Genomic DNA, 13,311 nt, shown 5'->3' with positions numbered 1-13,311 from the left:
TTTCTTCTTCCCCGTCGACCTCTTTTCTTCTTCCACTTCCCCTTCTTCCTCCTCCCCCCTCTTCTCCAAACCACTACTCCTCCTTATCCAAGTGTCATTGCTTGCTTGCTTGACTGTCCCAAGGTGGTCCCTGTAAGTTCTCCATCTTACCCTCCCCAATGCCTTAAATTCCCTCCCGCACGTCCTCCGCGACTGGCCGCATGAAACTTTGTCCTCGACCTCAACTTCATCTCAAACCTACCCTGCGCCTTGCTTAAAGCTGACTCTCACCCTCCCTCTTACTCAGCCCTGAGGAATTGAATCCTTCGTGTCTCATCTGCCCTCCCCCGCCTCTTTCTTCTATACCTTCGCCATTCCTAGTTAGCTCTTGGAGGGCTTAATTCCATCTACATTCTATACTACGCCACTTTTCCTCCGACGCCTCACGGACAGTCATTGCGCCTTCTCCCTCCTCTTCTCTTCGCCTTGACGCCTCTTCAATACTTCGTCCCCCCTATTCTTCTCGAATAATCCGGCTTCTTCTATCGCATGGGAATTTTATAATACCTAATATCCAACCTTGCATCATGAGCGCTCCCAACGATCACCCCAGTGCGCGTGCCGCGCAACACAACCTCGCTTCACATTTCATTGGTGGTAACAACCTGAATGCCGCACCGCCCAGCAGCGTCAAGGACTTTGTGGCCAGCCATGAGGGTCACTCCGTCATCAGCTCGGTGAGTTTTGCGGGGTACCGATGAGTTGGTCGGGCAAGAGTGCAGGAGCAACCCATTCTAACAGGCTTTCCTCAGGTTCTGATCGCCAACAACGGTATTGCCGCCGTCAAGGAGATTCGTTCCGTCCGCAAATGGGCTTATGAAACTTTCGGCAATGAGCGTGCCATCCAATTCACAGTGATGGCCACGCCAGAAGATCTGCACGCAAATGCCGACTACATCCGTATGGCGGATCAATATGTTGAGGTGCGTGGTCATGCTGTGCAACCAGCGTTTCCTCCCCGTGTGTGAGCATGTCGGCTGACAGGAATTCCAGGTTCCCGGAGGCACGAATAACAACAACTACGCCAACGTCGATCTGATCGTCGATGTCGCTGAACGTATGGACGTCCACGCCGTGTGGGCCGGTTGGGGTCACGCCTCTGAGAACCCCCGTTTACCCGAAGCCCTGGCTGCTTCCCCCAAGAGAATCATCTTCATTGGTCCCCCCGCCTCTGCCATGCGCTCGCTTGGTGACAAGATCTCCTCCACAATCGTCGCTCAGCATGCTGGTGTCCCTTGTATCCCCTGGTCTGGAACGGGCGTGGACGCTGTCCGGATCGACGACAAGGGTATCGTTACCGTTGATGACGATGTCTACAACCAGGGTTGCACGTTCTCGCCCGAAGAGGGTCTCCAGAAGGCCAAGGAGATCGGATTCCCGGTCATGATCAAGGCCTCCGAAGGTGGTGGTGGTAAGGGTATTCGTAAGGTTGAGCGGGAGGAGGACTTTATCAGCCTGTACAATGCCGCTGCCAACGAGATCCCCGGTTCCCCTATCTTCATCATGAAGCTCGCTGGTAACGCCCGCCACTTGGAAGTCCAGCTGCTGGCCGATCAGTACGGTAACAACATCTCCCTCTTCGGCCGTGATTGTTCCGTGCAGCGTCGTCACCAGAAGATTATCGAAGAGGCGCCCGTCACGATCGCCAAGCCCATCACTTTCCAGGCTATGGAGCGCGCCGCTGTGAGCCTTGGTCGCTTGGTCGGTTACGTCTCGGCTGGTACCGTGGAGTACCTGTACTCGCACGCTGACGACAAGTTCTACTTCTTGGAACTGAACCCCCGTCTGCAGGTCGAGCACCCGACCACGGAGATGGTTTCCGGAGTCAACCTGCCGGCTGCCCAGCTCCAGATTGCCATGGGTATCCCTCTGCACCGCATCCGCGACATCCGTCTGCTGTACGGCGTTGACCCCAACACCTCCGGGGAGATCGACTTCGATTTCTCCAACGAGGAGAGCTTCCAGACCCAGCGCCGCCCGCAGCCCAAGGGACACACCACCGCTTGCCGTATCACTTCCGAGGATCCCGGCGAGGGTTTCAAGCCTTCCAGCGGTACCATGCACGAATTGAACTTCCGCAGTTCCTCCAACGTCTGGGGTTACTTCTCCGTCGGTACGGCTGGTGGTATCCACAGCTTCTCCGACAGTCAGTTCGGTCACATCTTCGCCTACGGTGAGAACCGTTCCGCATCCCGGAAGCACATGGTCATTGCCCTGAAGGAACTCAGCATCCGTGGTGATTTCCGTACCACTGTTGAGTACCTGATCAAGCTTCTTGAGACCCCGGCCTTCGAGGACAACACGATCACCACCGGCTGGTTGGATCAGCTGATCTCCAACAAGCTGACCGCTGAGCGTCCTGACACGGTCGTCGCCGTTCTGTGTGGAGCTGTTACCAAGGCTCACCAGGCTAGCGAGGCTGGTGTTGAGGAGTACCGCAAGGGACTGGAGAAGGGTCAGGTACCCTCCAAGGACGTCTTGAAGACGGTCTTCCCCGTGGACTTCATCTACGAAGGCCAGCGGTACAAGTTCACCGCCACCCGCGCCAGCCTTGACAGCTACCACCTCTTCATCAACGGTTCCAGGTGCTCCGTGGGTGTGCGTGCTCTGGCTGACGGTGGTCTGCTGGTTCTCCTGAACGGCCGCAGTCACAACGTCTACTGGAAGGAGGAGCCTGCCGCCACTCGTCTGAGTGTGGATGGCAAGACTTGCCTTCTCGAGCAGGAGAACGACCCCACCCAGCTGCGTACCCCCTCTCCTGGTAAGCTGGTCAAGTTCACCGTCGAGAACGGTGAGCACGTCAAGGCGGGCCAGCCCTTCGCTGAAGTCGAGGTCATGAAGATGTACATGCCCCTGATCGCCCAGGAGGACGGTATCGTCCAGCTTATCAAGCAGCCCGGAGCCACTCTGGAGGCCGGTGACATCCTTGGTATCCTCGCTTTGGATGACCCGTCTCGCGTGAAGCACGCCCAGCCCTTCACTGGCCAGCTTCCCGATCTTGGTCCTCCTCAGGTTGTGGGTAGCAAGCCTCCTCAGAGGTTCTTCCTCTTGCACAGCATCCTTGAGAACATCCTGAAGGGATACGATAACCAGGTCATCATGAACGCCACCCTCAAGGAGCTGGTCGAGGTCCTCCGTAACCCCGATCTTCCTTACGGCGAGTGGAACGCCCAGTCCTCCGCTCTGCACTCTCGCATGCCCCAGAAGCTCGACAGCCAGCTCCAGAACATCGTCGACAAGGCCCGCGCCCGTAAGGCTGAGTTCCCTGCCAAGCAGCTCCAAAAGACTGTCCAGCGTTTCATCGAGGAGAATGTCAACCCCGCCGATGCTGAGATCCTCAAGACCACGCTGCTTCCTCTCACCGAGGTCATCAACAAGTACCTGGATGGTCTCAAGGTCCACGAGTTCAATGTCTTCATTGGCCTCCTGGAACAGTACTATGAGGTGGAGAAGCTCTTCGCTGGCCGCAACCTCCGCGATGAAGACTCTATCCTGAAGCTTCGTGACGAGAACAAGGAGGACATTGGCAAGGTCGTTCAGACCGTCCTCTCCCACAGCCGCATTGGTGCTAAGAACAACCTTATCCTCGCCATTCTGGCCATGTACCGCCCCAACCAGCCCAACGTCGGCAATGTCTCCAAGTACTTCAAACCCATCCTGAAGAAGCTGACTGAGTTCGAGTCTCGCGCTGCTGCCAAGGTCACTCTCAAGGCCCGCGAGCTTCTGATCCAGTGTGCCCTCCCGTCCTTGGAAGAGCGCCTGTCCCAGATGGAACTCATCCTGCGTTCGTCGGTTGTCGAGTCCAGCTATGGTGAGACCGGCTGGGAGCACCGTGAGCCCGATTCCCAGGTCCTCAAGGAGGTGGTGGACTCCAAGTACACCGTCTTCGACGTGCTGCCGCGCTTCTTTGTTCACCAGGATGTCTGGGTTACTCTGGCTGCTCTTGAGGTCTACGTGCGCCGCGCTTACCGTGCCTACACTGTCAAGGGTATCCAGTACTCTGCTTCCGGAGAGGTTCCACTGCTCTCTTGGGACTTCACTCTTGACAAGCTGGGACAGCCCGAGTTCGGCCCTATCACCACTGACCCGTCGACCCCCAGCACCCCTACCGCTGAGATGAACCCCTTCAAGCGGATCAACTCCATCAGTGACATGTCGTACCTGGTTGGCGACGGCAACGAGCCCATGAGAAAGGGTGCCATCATCCCTGTTCAGTACCTGGAGGATGCTGAGGAGTTCCTTCCCAGAGCCCTCGAGATCTTCCCCAGAGCTGGCTCGAAGAAGAAGGCCAGTGACAACGGTCTTCTCGCTAACCTGGAGGGCAAGCGCCGCCCTGCTCCCCGGGTTGAGAACGAGAATGAGTTGACTGGTGTCCTCAACGTCGCCATCCGTGATGTGGAGGATCTTGACGACAACCAGATCGTCTCCCAGATCAACAACATGCTGGCCGACCTCAAGGAAGAACTGCTCGCTCGTCGCATCCGCCGTGTCACCTTCATCTGCGGCAAGAATGGTATCTACCCCGGATATTTCACTTTCCGTGGCCCCAACTACGATGAGGATGAGAGTATCCGCCACAACGAGCCTGCCCTTGCCTTCCAGCTGGAGCTCGGTCGTCTGTCCAAGTTCAAGATCAAGCCCGTCTTCACCGAGAACCGGAACATCCACGTCTACGAGGCTCTCGGAAAGGGCCCTGAGAACGACAAGGCTGTGGACAAGCGCTACTTCGTTCGTGCCGTCGTGCGCCCCGGTCGCCTGCGCGATGATATTCCCACTGCGGAGTACCTGACCTCGGAGGCTGACCGTCTCATGAACGACATTCTGGACGCCCTGGAGATTATTGGCAACAACAACTCCGATCTGAACCACATCTTCATCAACTTCTCCCCCGTCTTCAACCTGCAGCCTAAGGATGTTGAGGAGGCTCTCGCCGGTTTCTTGGAGCGCTTCGGCCGTCGTCTCTGGAGACTGCGTGTTACCGGTGCTGAAATCCGCATTCTGTGCACCGACCCCGTCACCGGTGTTCCTTACCCCCTGCGCGTGATCATCACCAACACCTACGGATTCATCATCCAGGTTGAGCTGTACATTGAGAAGAAGACTGAGAAGGGCGAGTGGATCTTCCACAGCATTGACGGTGGCAGCAACAAGCTGGGCTCCATGCACTTGCGTCCTGTCTCCACTCCTTACCCGACCAAGGAATGGCTGCAGCCCAAGCGCTACAAGGCCCACCTCATGGGTACTCAGTACGTCTATGACTTCCCTGAGCTCTTCAGACAAGCCTTCCAGAACAGCTGGACCAAGGCCATCGCCAAGATCCCCTCCTTGGCCGACCAGCGCCCTCCTGTTGGCGAGTGCATTGACTACAGCGAGCTTGTTCTTGATGAGAATGACAACCTGGTTGAGATCTCCCGCGGCCCTGGCACCAACACCCATGGTATGGTTGGTTGGATCGTCACTGCCCGTACCCCCGAGTACCCCCGTGGTAGACGCTTCATCATTGTTGCCAACGACATCACCTTCCAGATTGGTTCCTTCGGTCCCGCTGAAGACAAGTTCTTCCACAAGTGCACTGAACTGGCTCGCAAGTTGGGTATCCCTCGTATCTACCTTTCTGCCAACTCTGGTGCTCGTATCGGCATGGCTGACGAGTTGATTCCTTACTTCTCCGTCGCCTGGAACGACCCCGAGAACCCCGCCGCCGGTTTCAAGTACCTGTACTTCACTCCCGAGGTTAAGCAGAAGCTAGATGCTAGCAAGAAGAAGGAAGTCATCACTGAGGAGATCCAGGATGAGGGTGAGGTGCGCCACAAGATCACCACCGTCATCGGTGCCAAGGACGGTCTGGGTGTCGAGTGTCTCAAGGGCTCCGGTCTTATTGCCGGTGCCACCTCCAAGGCTTACGAAGACATTTTCACCATCACCCTCGTTACTTGCCGTTCCGTTGGTATTGGTGCCTACCTTGTCCGTCTTGGACAGAGAGCCATCCAGGTCGAGGGCCAGCCCATCATCCTCACTGGTGCCCCCGCTATTAACAAGCTTTTGGGCAGAGAAGTGTACACTTCCAACTTGCAGCTTGGTGGCACTCAGATCATGTACCGCAACGGTGTGTCCCACATGACTGCCAACGATGACTTCGAGGGTGTGCAGAAGATTGTCGAGTGGATGTCCTTCGTCCCCGACAGGAAGGGTGCCCCCATCCCTATCCGCCCCTGGTCCGACACTTGGGACCGTGACGTCGCCTACTACCCTCCCTCCAAGCAGCCCTACGATCCCCGCTGGCTCATTGCCGGTAAGGAAGACGAGGAAGGCTTCCTGCCTGGTCTGTTCGATACTGGCTCTTTCGAGGAGGCTCTTGGTGGCTGGGCTCGCACCGTGGTCGTTGGTCGTGCCAGACTCGGTGGCATTCCCATGGGTGTGATTGCTGTTGAGACTCGCTCCGTTGAGAACGTCACTCCTGCCGACCCTGCCAACCCTGACTCCATGGAGATGGTCGCCAACGAAGCTGGTGGTGTCTGGTACCCCAACTCCGCCTACAAGACCGCCCAGGCCCTCCGTGACTTCAACAACGGTGAGCAGCTTCCTGTAATGATCCTGGCTAACTGGAGAGGTTTCTCCGGTGGCCAGCGTGACATGTACAACGAGGTCCTCAAGTACGGTTCTTACATCGTCGATGCCCTCGTCAAGTATGAGCAGCCCATCTTCATCTACATTCCGCCCCATGGTGAGCTCCGTGGTGGATCCTGGGTCGTCGTCGATCCCACCATCAACCCCGACCAGATGGAGATGTATGCCGACGTGGAAGCCCGTGGTGGTGTCCTCGAGCCCGAGGGTATCGTCAACATCAAGTACCGTCGCGACAAGCAGCTCGACACCATGGCTCGTCTGGATGCCACCTATGGCGAGCTCCGCCGCTCTCTCGAGGACCAGTCCCTCAGCAAGGAGCAGCTCTCTGAGATCAAGGCCAAGATGGCTGCCCGCGAGGAGCAGCTTCTGCCAGTCTACCTCCAGATTGCTCTGCAGTTTGCTGATCTCCACGACCGTGCTGGCCGCATGGAGGCCAAGAACACCATCCGCCATCCCCTCACCTGGAAGAACGCCCGTCGCTTCTTCTACTGGCGTCTGCGCCGCAGACTCAGCGAGGAGCTTATTGTCAAGCGCATGGTTGCTGCCGCTCCCAACCCTGCTGCTCGCGACGGCTCTGTTGCTATCCCTGCTGGTTCCAACGCCCCTGTCTCGACCGAGTCCGCTCGTGCTGTGCACCTTCGCACTCTGCACAGCTGGACCGGCCTGCTCGACGAGGAACTGCAGCGCGAAGACCAGCGCGTTGCCACCTGGTACGAGGAGAACAAGAAGGCCATCCAGACCAAGGTCGACGCTCTCAAGGCCGAAAGCGTTGCCACGGAAGTTGCTCAGCTGCTCGTCAACAACCGTGACGGTGCTCTGAAGGGTGTGCAGCAGATCCTCAGCGTTCTCCCCGTGGAGGAGAAGGAGGCTGTTCTCAAGTACCTCTCTTCCAACTAAGAGCATCATCCATCATCTTCCCTTCCCCTTAATGAAGACGCTCAATGAAAACGAGCCTTCATTCCCTTTCTTTTCCATTCTCAAAGAAACCTTTTATATAAAGCCTTTGGCATTATCATTGGACTAGGAGAAAGTCAAACTATCCTGCCCGCATTTACTCCTCTTCACTTTCTACTTCTGGGTTCTGTTATCTTGCTGGCTGGGTTAATGGGGCTTCAAGCAAGTTAAACCAATGGGTACACGGATTGATTGGTATTGATTGAGTGATGCGATGCATATAACGTCGGTTATGTTACGTCTGTTTGTTTTCTGATTACCTGTTTGTTGTCGGTCGGTTATTGAGCATGGTTTCTGTGTGGCTGTTCTGTATTTTACCTCGCATTTTTCTTTTGACAATGCAAATGATTATATTTTCAAGTGTGGTATCCAAGTAGTATTCTGTAGCGTATTTTCGTAGTTGTGACCAGTTGTGACTGGACGGATGAAGCAGGCAACGATACGATCGTATAGTTAGGAGGTAAGTAAGTGTACGTAGCTGAGGGGTGAGATCAACTAGAAGTTGGGTAAGTCTGCACGACTGTGTGATGGTAGAAAATGTTTATTACAGACGCAGTAGCGATTATCGTTACTACTAAGTACTACTGCAGTTCACAGTCATAGCAGCTACACTATAGCCATTGATTACTCAAGTAACATCTAGTATAGGAGCACCATATCTGTCTCAATTCGAAGAGCTCAATTCAGATCCCCTCGCGAGGAAAGGGAACTCGACTTGTGTGTATAGATAGGCTAATGATATAATCGTCGACAGACAGATAGTAACTAGTCCAAAACTAGTCTGCACGTATCCATCCATCCATCTCTCATCCATCAGCGTAGGGATGGAACCAACCAGCTCAAACACCGAAAACAGCAAAGCAAAATAATAGCCACAACCAAAACAAACAAAATGGGGTATTATGTTCTTGTCCACTCGTTCAAATCAATGTCATCAGAAAGGGAATAGTCCGTCAGTGTGCGGGTGGGGAATATAGTAGCAAGTACAGTTATTAAGGTAAGGAATGTATAGTAGTGCTGCTTATGGAGGCGGGGGAAGAGCAGCGAGCGAGTCATGCGAGTTGCCTTTCCAGGCTTCGAGGTGGGCTAAGGATAGGCATTCCCCGGTATGGGGTTGATACTTCGCGCGTTCCGCGACTGGGATTCACGGAGGAGCCCATGTCTCCGTCATCGATGCGAAGAGGGTTAATGTCCACGGGGAGTTGGCCGCGGATAGGGCGAGGGGCGTGGTAGGCAGGATGTTGGTGGTAGGGGTCCATGGCAGACGGGTTTGGGTTTGGGCGATGATGCATGGAGCTGGCGCGGGACTCGTCAGGATTGCCGGGCGGCAGACTGATGTAGTTGGCATTCAGGGAGCGAGCGATGTCTTCGAGGAGTATTTCCATGGGGGCGATGTAAGCGGTGCGGGTTTTGTCGGACCACGCGAGAACGTGGCCGCAAACTCGACCGCTGGCCTTTTCGAACACCCAAGCTCCTGAGTCGCCGGGCACTGTAAGAAAAATTAGTAAGGATTCCTTAATTGAATGTGTGTCTGTGAAGACGAGTCAGACTCACTTACCTCCGAAGTTCCCATCAACACAGAAGCTGGTGGAGAAGGTTTGTCGCCCATGCAGTTTGACAAGAGTCATGGCTCTGGAGATCTGGCCGGTTTGCAGGCCACTGGTTCGGCCACAGCAGTGGACTCGGAGGCCCCCCAGGTCTTCTAGCCGGCAAATGTTATTGAGATAGATAGTCTCTGGTTGCCGCGGCATGCGCGCCTGTTGGGCCCGTCTCTGTCCATACGCGTCTGGCCTCACTACGGACGTCTTGTCGTAGACGATATTGCGCACGTTGATGCGCTCATCGTTGATCTTGATCAGTGCCCAGTCAATCTCGTGTCGGATCCCTTTTCGCGTCCAGCGCCGAACACCCGAGGATGCGTGTACGTATCCAAAAGCGTGAGAGGCAAGATGTTCATCATCGCGATCTTCAGGGCTTGGAAAATAACTCTCATCGATGTCATCAATGGCTGGCTGTGTGACGTATAGCAAGGGCTCGTCTCCAGGATCAATCCCAGGAGTATCACCTATGGATGCTGCATCTTCGTCATCATAGGGGTCATCAGCATTCCCCCCATCTTCGTCAGAGGAGTAGCCTTCGGAAAGGTATGAGTCTTCGAATGTTCCATCTAGACTGGGTGACAGCGAGATATCATCCCCATCCTCGTCTTCCGAAACCTCGAATTCAAGGTCTGATGCGACATCTGACGGTCCCTCGTCAGCCCAGGAGTACATAAACTCTGGGTTCTGAGGGGCTGCCATATCGTGCATCCAATTTGCAGATGACCGTAGAGGGCCACCGGTATCCGGCTCATCCGCATCCTCCTGGTCACTTGGTGATTCTAGCATGTGATGGACAGTCATCCCATAGGGCATACCATCGACCAGGATAGCTCCCCCATAAGATACAGGTGGCAGATGTTCTTCGTTGATGAAAGCGCCAATTGATGCACCGCATAGAGGCCGTTCCTGATAGCAAGGGTTTGGGTCATTCTGGACCAACGCAGGTGCGCCAGCATTTCCTTGTCCTGCCATTGCCGGCCTGCGGCGCTTCTTGCGTGGGACCTTCGATCTCTGTACATCGCCACGAAGGACAAGGAGATCCCACTCTTCGCTATCAAGGACAAAATACTTCTTGAGTGCGGCCCGAACCTTCTTTGCACTGGCACAAGTGACACAGACCGTGGTCTTGGCGTTGTCGACCGTTTCACCAGTCATCATGAGTGTAACACTGCATGATTCGGCAGAGTCCTTCAGGATCTTCTGTAGAAGCTTTCTCAAGCGTGGTAGCATCTGGAAGTTCCATTTATTGAGATGGTCTTGTGGAATCTCTAGGCCCGAAAGTTTTTTGCAAGTGCGCTTTCGTACCTTGCGCTCCTCCAGGTTGATCTTATCCCGGAACATCTTCATGTCGGCAGTAGGTAGCGTGGCAAACGGTTCCTGGAAAGGTCGGATGGGCTCCGGAGTAGGTTTGAACTCACGAACGGGTTCCTTCATCGGCGCCGAATCCAGGCCAGGAACAAGGGCAAGCGGAAGGCAATCATCCAGCTCATCAGCGGTAGGGGCAGAGAACATGTCTATCCTGCAGCAGGACCAGACGATCTTGCACATAGTGTAAAGAAAGTTCATAGAGAACGAGAAGATGCTGTCAGGCGCGGAGAGGTCCAGGACGGGGTAGTGGAAGGCCTGAGGGACGCGGAGGTTCAGGTCATCGAACGGCTGGGTCGACAGATGGAAGTTTGGTGCATCCAAGCACAGCTGTACCACGTGGAGATATGCGCTGCCGCATTTGGGGCCCAGCTTCTTCAAGTAGGTGTTCTCGATTCTTTGCTTGAACATGGAGTTGTTGTACTTCATCTTCCAGATCCGACTAATGGGAGTCCAAAGTCCAATTTCGAGCAGCACGAGGCCAAGTGAGTACAGGTCATAGGCCCAGGCAGCATCATCCTCCATCGACCGCTTATCGTCTGGGTGACGATATATGCTGGAAGACAAGGGTTCGGGTGACGGCCCGTTTCCAGAGAATTGAGCAAATGATGTGAGGTAGGGACGGCGCAAATCCTCCGTGAGTCCGACTTCATCGCGGTTCGAGTTCGTCAAGCCGGGGAAGATAAGAATGTTACTGCTGTTGATGTTGCCATGTACAAGGTTCTGGCTCCTCAGCTGTAGAACTGCCATCAGGAGGTCATAAGCTAAGCGAAAGCGCGTTTCTAGATTCGGAATAGGGTGTTCATCGCTTGTTTGAAGAAGGGAGACGAGGGGTTTCGGCTTCAACCCATTCAAGAGATCAGTCGGGTTGCGAAGAAATGGGAAGTAGTCCATAGGCATCTGATAGACGAATGCGTATCGGGAATTTGGCATGTCGATAAAATAGCCCAGGAACTTCAGCAAGCCCAGGTGAGACACACGTGAATTCTGCACGAGCTGCTCCAGAGTCCGCTGTACATGGTCCAGTCGTTTCTTCTCCGGCTTGGTGGCAGCACTCGATGCTTCGAGCATCATCGGCATGTAATCGACGAGAATTGTTGCTGTCGAATCTTTGGTGCCGTAAAGAAAAGGCGATGCCGATGTCCTGATGCGACCGATGGCCCGAGAGTTGGTAGAAGCTGCGACCTGCTCATAAGGGGGCGGGTTGTTGTCATGCGAAGAACCAGACAACTGTAGGGCAGAACGATCAATGACATAAGTGTCCAGCGGAGCCTTATCGAAAGGCATCTTTTCAGATCGAGCCTGGCTGAATGCCGCCGCATTGTGCGTAGGCGAGGGTGTTACATCAAAAGGACTCTGTTGTGTGCCGTCGAAAGATGCACCGTGGTAGGCTTTTGAGTCCAAGATGGAGTAGTCAGAAATGGCAGCGGGCCGGGATCGGCCCTTGGTGGTGGACTGTCCACCAGCAGTCATGCTAGCACTCATGTTGCGTCGAGAGCTCGACAGGTCATAGAGAGTGTCAATGTAGCCTTCCAGGTCTGCCAGCAGAGTCTTGGAACGGCTGATCTCATCACTGGTCCAGTGAGACTTGACGGGAAGGCCACTGAGACCGCCCTTGGGAGTGTCCGCACTAGCGCCTTTCGGAGGCAGATCGGAGGCACCGCCATGCTGGATACGCTCCGCCTCATTCAGCAGCACCTGAATGGAAGACATGACACTCTCGACAATCTCACTGTAGCCAGCTTGGGTTAATGATTCGTCAATATCATTGGGCTGGGCGGCACTGGCATCGCTCCAGTCCAGGCCCCACGCTAGCAATCGATCTCTTTGGGTCTTGAAACTGCGATGCAGCATGACCAATTCGGGATCATCAACCGCAATGGAAGCCGTAGTGACACTCTCACAAGAGGTCTTTGTATCGGTATACATCTTGGTGAGGCGCCGTTGGAGGTAGGCACCCCCATGATGGCGGAGGACGGACATCTTGGCGCGCAGAGTCCGGGGGTATCACGCAGGTAAACGAAGGACGGGGATTGGAGCTCTTTCAGCACATTGCAGAGTGGGTAGGGGAAGAGGTCTAGAGAAGACGCATGGTCTGATAACAGAGCGGAGGAGGGGGGGGTAGGGAAGACAGGCACTATCTGTTAGTAGTAGTGCAACATGGTGGTGGGTTGTGGTGATGGGGGTTAGATAGACAGTGCAGTAGCGAGAGCGAAGATGGGAGGGAAGGTCAGTCACTAAGAATAAGTTAAGAATAAGGTGGAATCCTGTTGCCTAACCAATAGGGAGTGGCGAGTGCCCGCAAAGCCTCACCCGCTGCCAAGCCACATCTCATCCCCAGGCAGCCGCCTTTTTGGCCTGATCCACCACGGCGGGGCTGTGATTGGCCCGCGCGCTGCTGATGGGCACGTGCACTGCTGATTTAGAGTAATTGTGCGGCATGACTAACCCAACATTCAAGTGCGGGTGAACCCGCCGAGTAGCATTTCTTGCATGTGTTGGCACTATCCCGAATCAGGAAATGGTACCAGATCGTCCCTAGGCAGACAGGTAAATCTTGCAAGTATCTACGTAGTCATCTCTACCTTATTAGCCTCCCAGTTGGATAATCCCCATCATGCTTGTTGTTGAAGGTTCTGCAGTCGAAACACATCACAAGCCCCACTAGGGTCAGGGTTACACCGAATGACCCTTGAAACTCTACTATTACCTACTGACACTGACT

At 54.9% G+C, this 13,311-nt stretch overlaps 2 protein-coding genes across 2 annotated transcripts; one reads left to right on the top strand and one right to left on the bottom strand.

The window, feature by feature from the left end:
• Positions 1-441: 441 nt before the first annotated feature.
• On the top strand, positions 442-7,720 carry BO79DRAFT_48896 (acetyl-CoA carboxylase ACC1). Its single transcript, XM_025689324.1, has 3 exons — positions 442-716; positions 792-962; positions 1,033-7,720. Exons 1-3 carry the CDS (start codon positions 567-569, stop codon positions 7,561-7,563), a joined length of 6,852 nt encoding a protein of 2,283 aa, XP_025535904.1. The 5' UTR covers positions 442-566; the 3' UTR covers positions 7,564-7,720.
• Positions 7,721-8,672: 952 nt separating this feature from the next.
• Positions 8,673-12,794, bottom strand: BO79DRAFT_247727 (uncharacterized protein; the record flags this gene model as incomplete). Its single annotated transcript, XM_025685668.1, has 2 exons — positions 9,179-12,794; positions 8,673-9,109 (listed from the first exon to the last, which is right to left on the bottom strand). The coding sequence occupies exons 1-2, from the start codon at positions 12,567-12,569 to the stop codon at positions 8,673-8,675; spliced, it is 3,828 nt and encodes a 1,275-aa protein (XP_025535903.1). The 5' UTR covers positions 12,570-12,794.
• Between the last annotated feature and the right edge of the window lie 517 nt (positions 12,795-13,311).

The sequence above is a fragment of the Aspergillus costaricaensis genome, assembly GCF_003184835.1.
Source record: "Aspergillus costaricaensis CBS 115574 unplaced genomic scaffold BO79scaffold_34, whole genome shotgun sequence".
In the NCBI taxonomy this organism is placed as follows: domain Eukaryota; kingdom Fungi; phylum Ascomycota; class Eurotiomycetes; order Eurotiales; family Aspergillaceae; genus Aspergillus; species Aspergillus costaricensis.
This window is presented reverse-complemented; position numbering and strand designations above follow the sequence as displayed.

Bases quoted from the DNA above. Each gene is read 5' to 3' on its own strand.
- BO79DRAFT_48896 (XM_025689324.1), top strand. From the start codon at position 567: ATGAGCGCTCCCAACGATCACCCCAGTGCGCGTGCCGCGCAACACAAC. The intron at 717-791 runs GTGAGTTTTGCG...GGCTTTCCTCAG, and splicing joins GTCACTCCGTCATCAGCTCG to GTTCTGATCGCCAACAACGG. The intron at 963-1,032 runs GTGCGTGGTCAT...CAGGAATTCCAG, and splicing joins TGGCGGATCAATATGTTGAG to GTTCCCGGAGGCACGAATAA.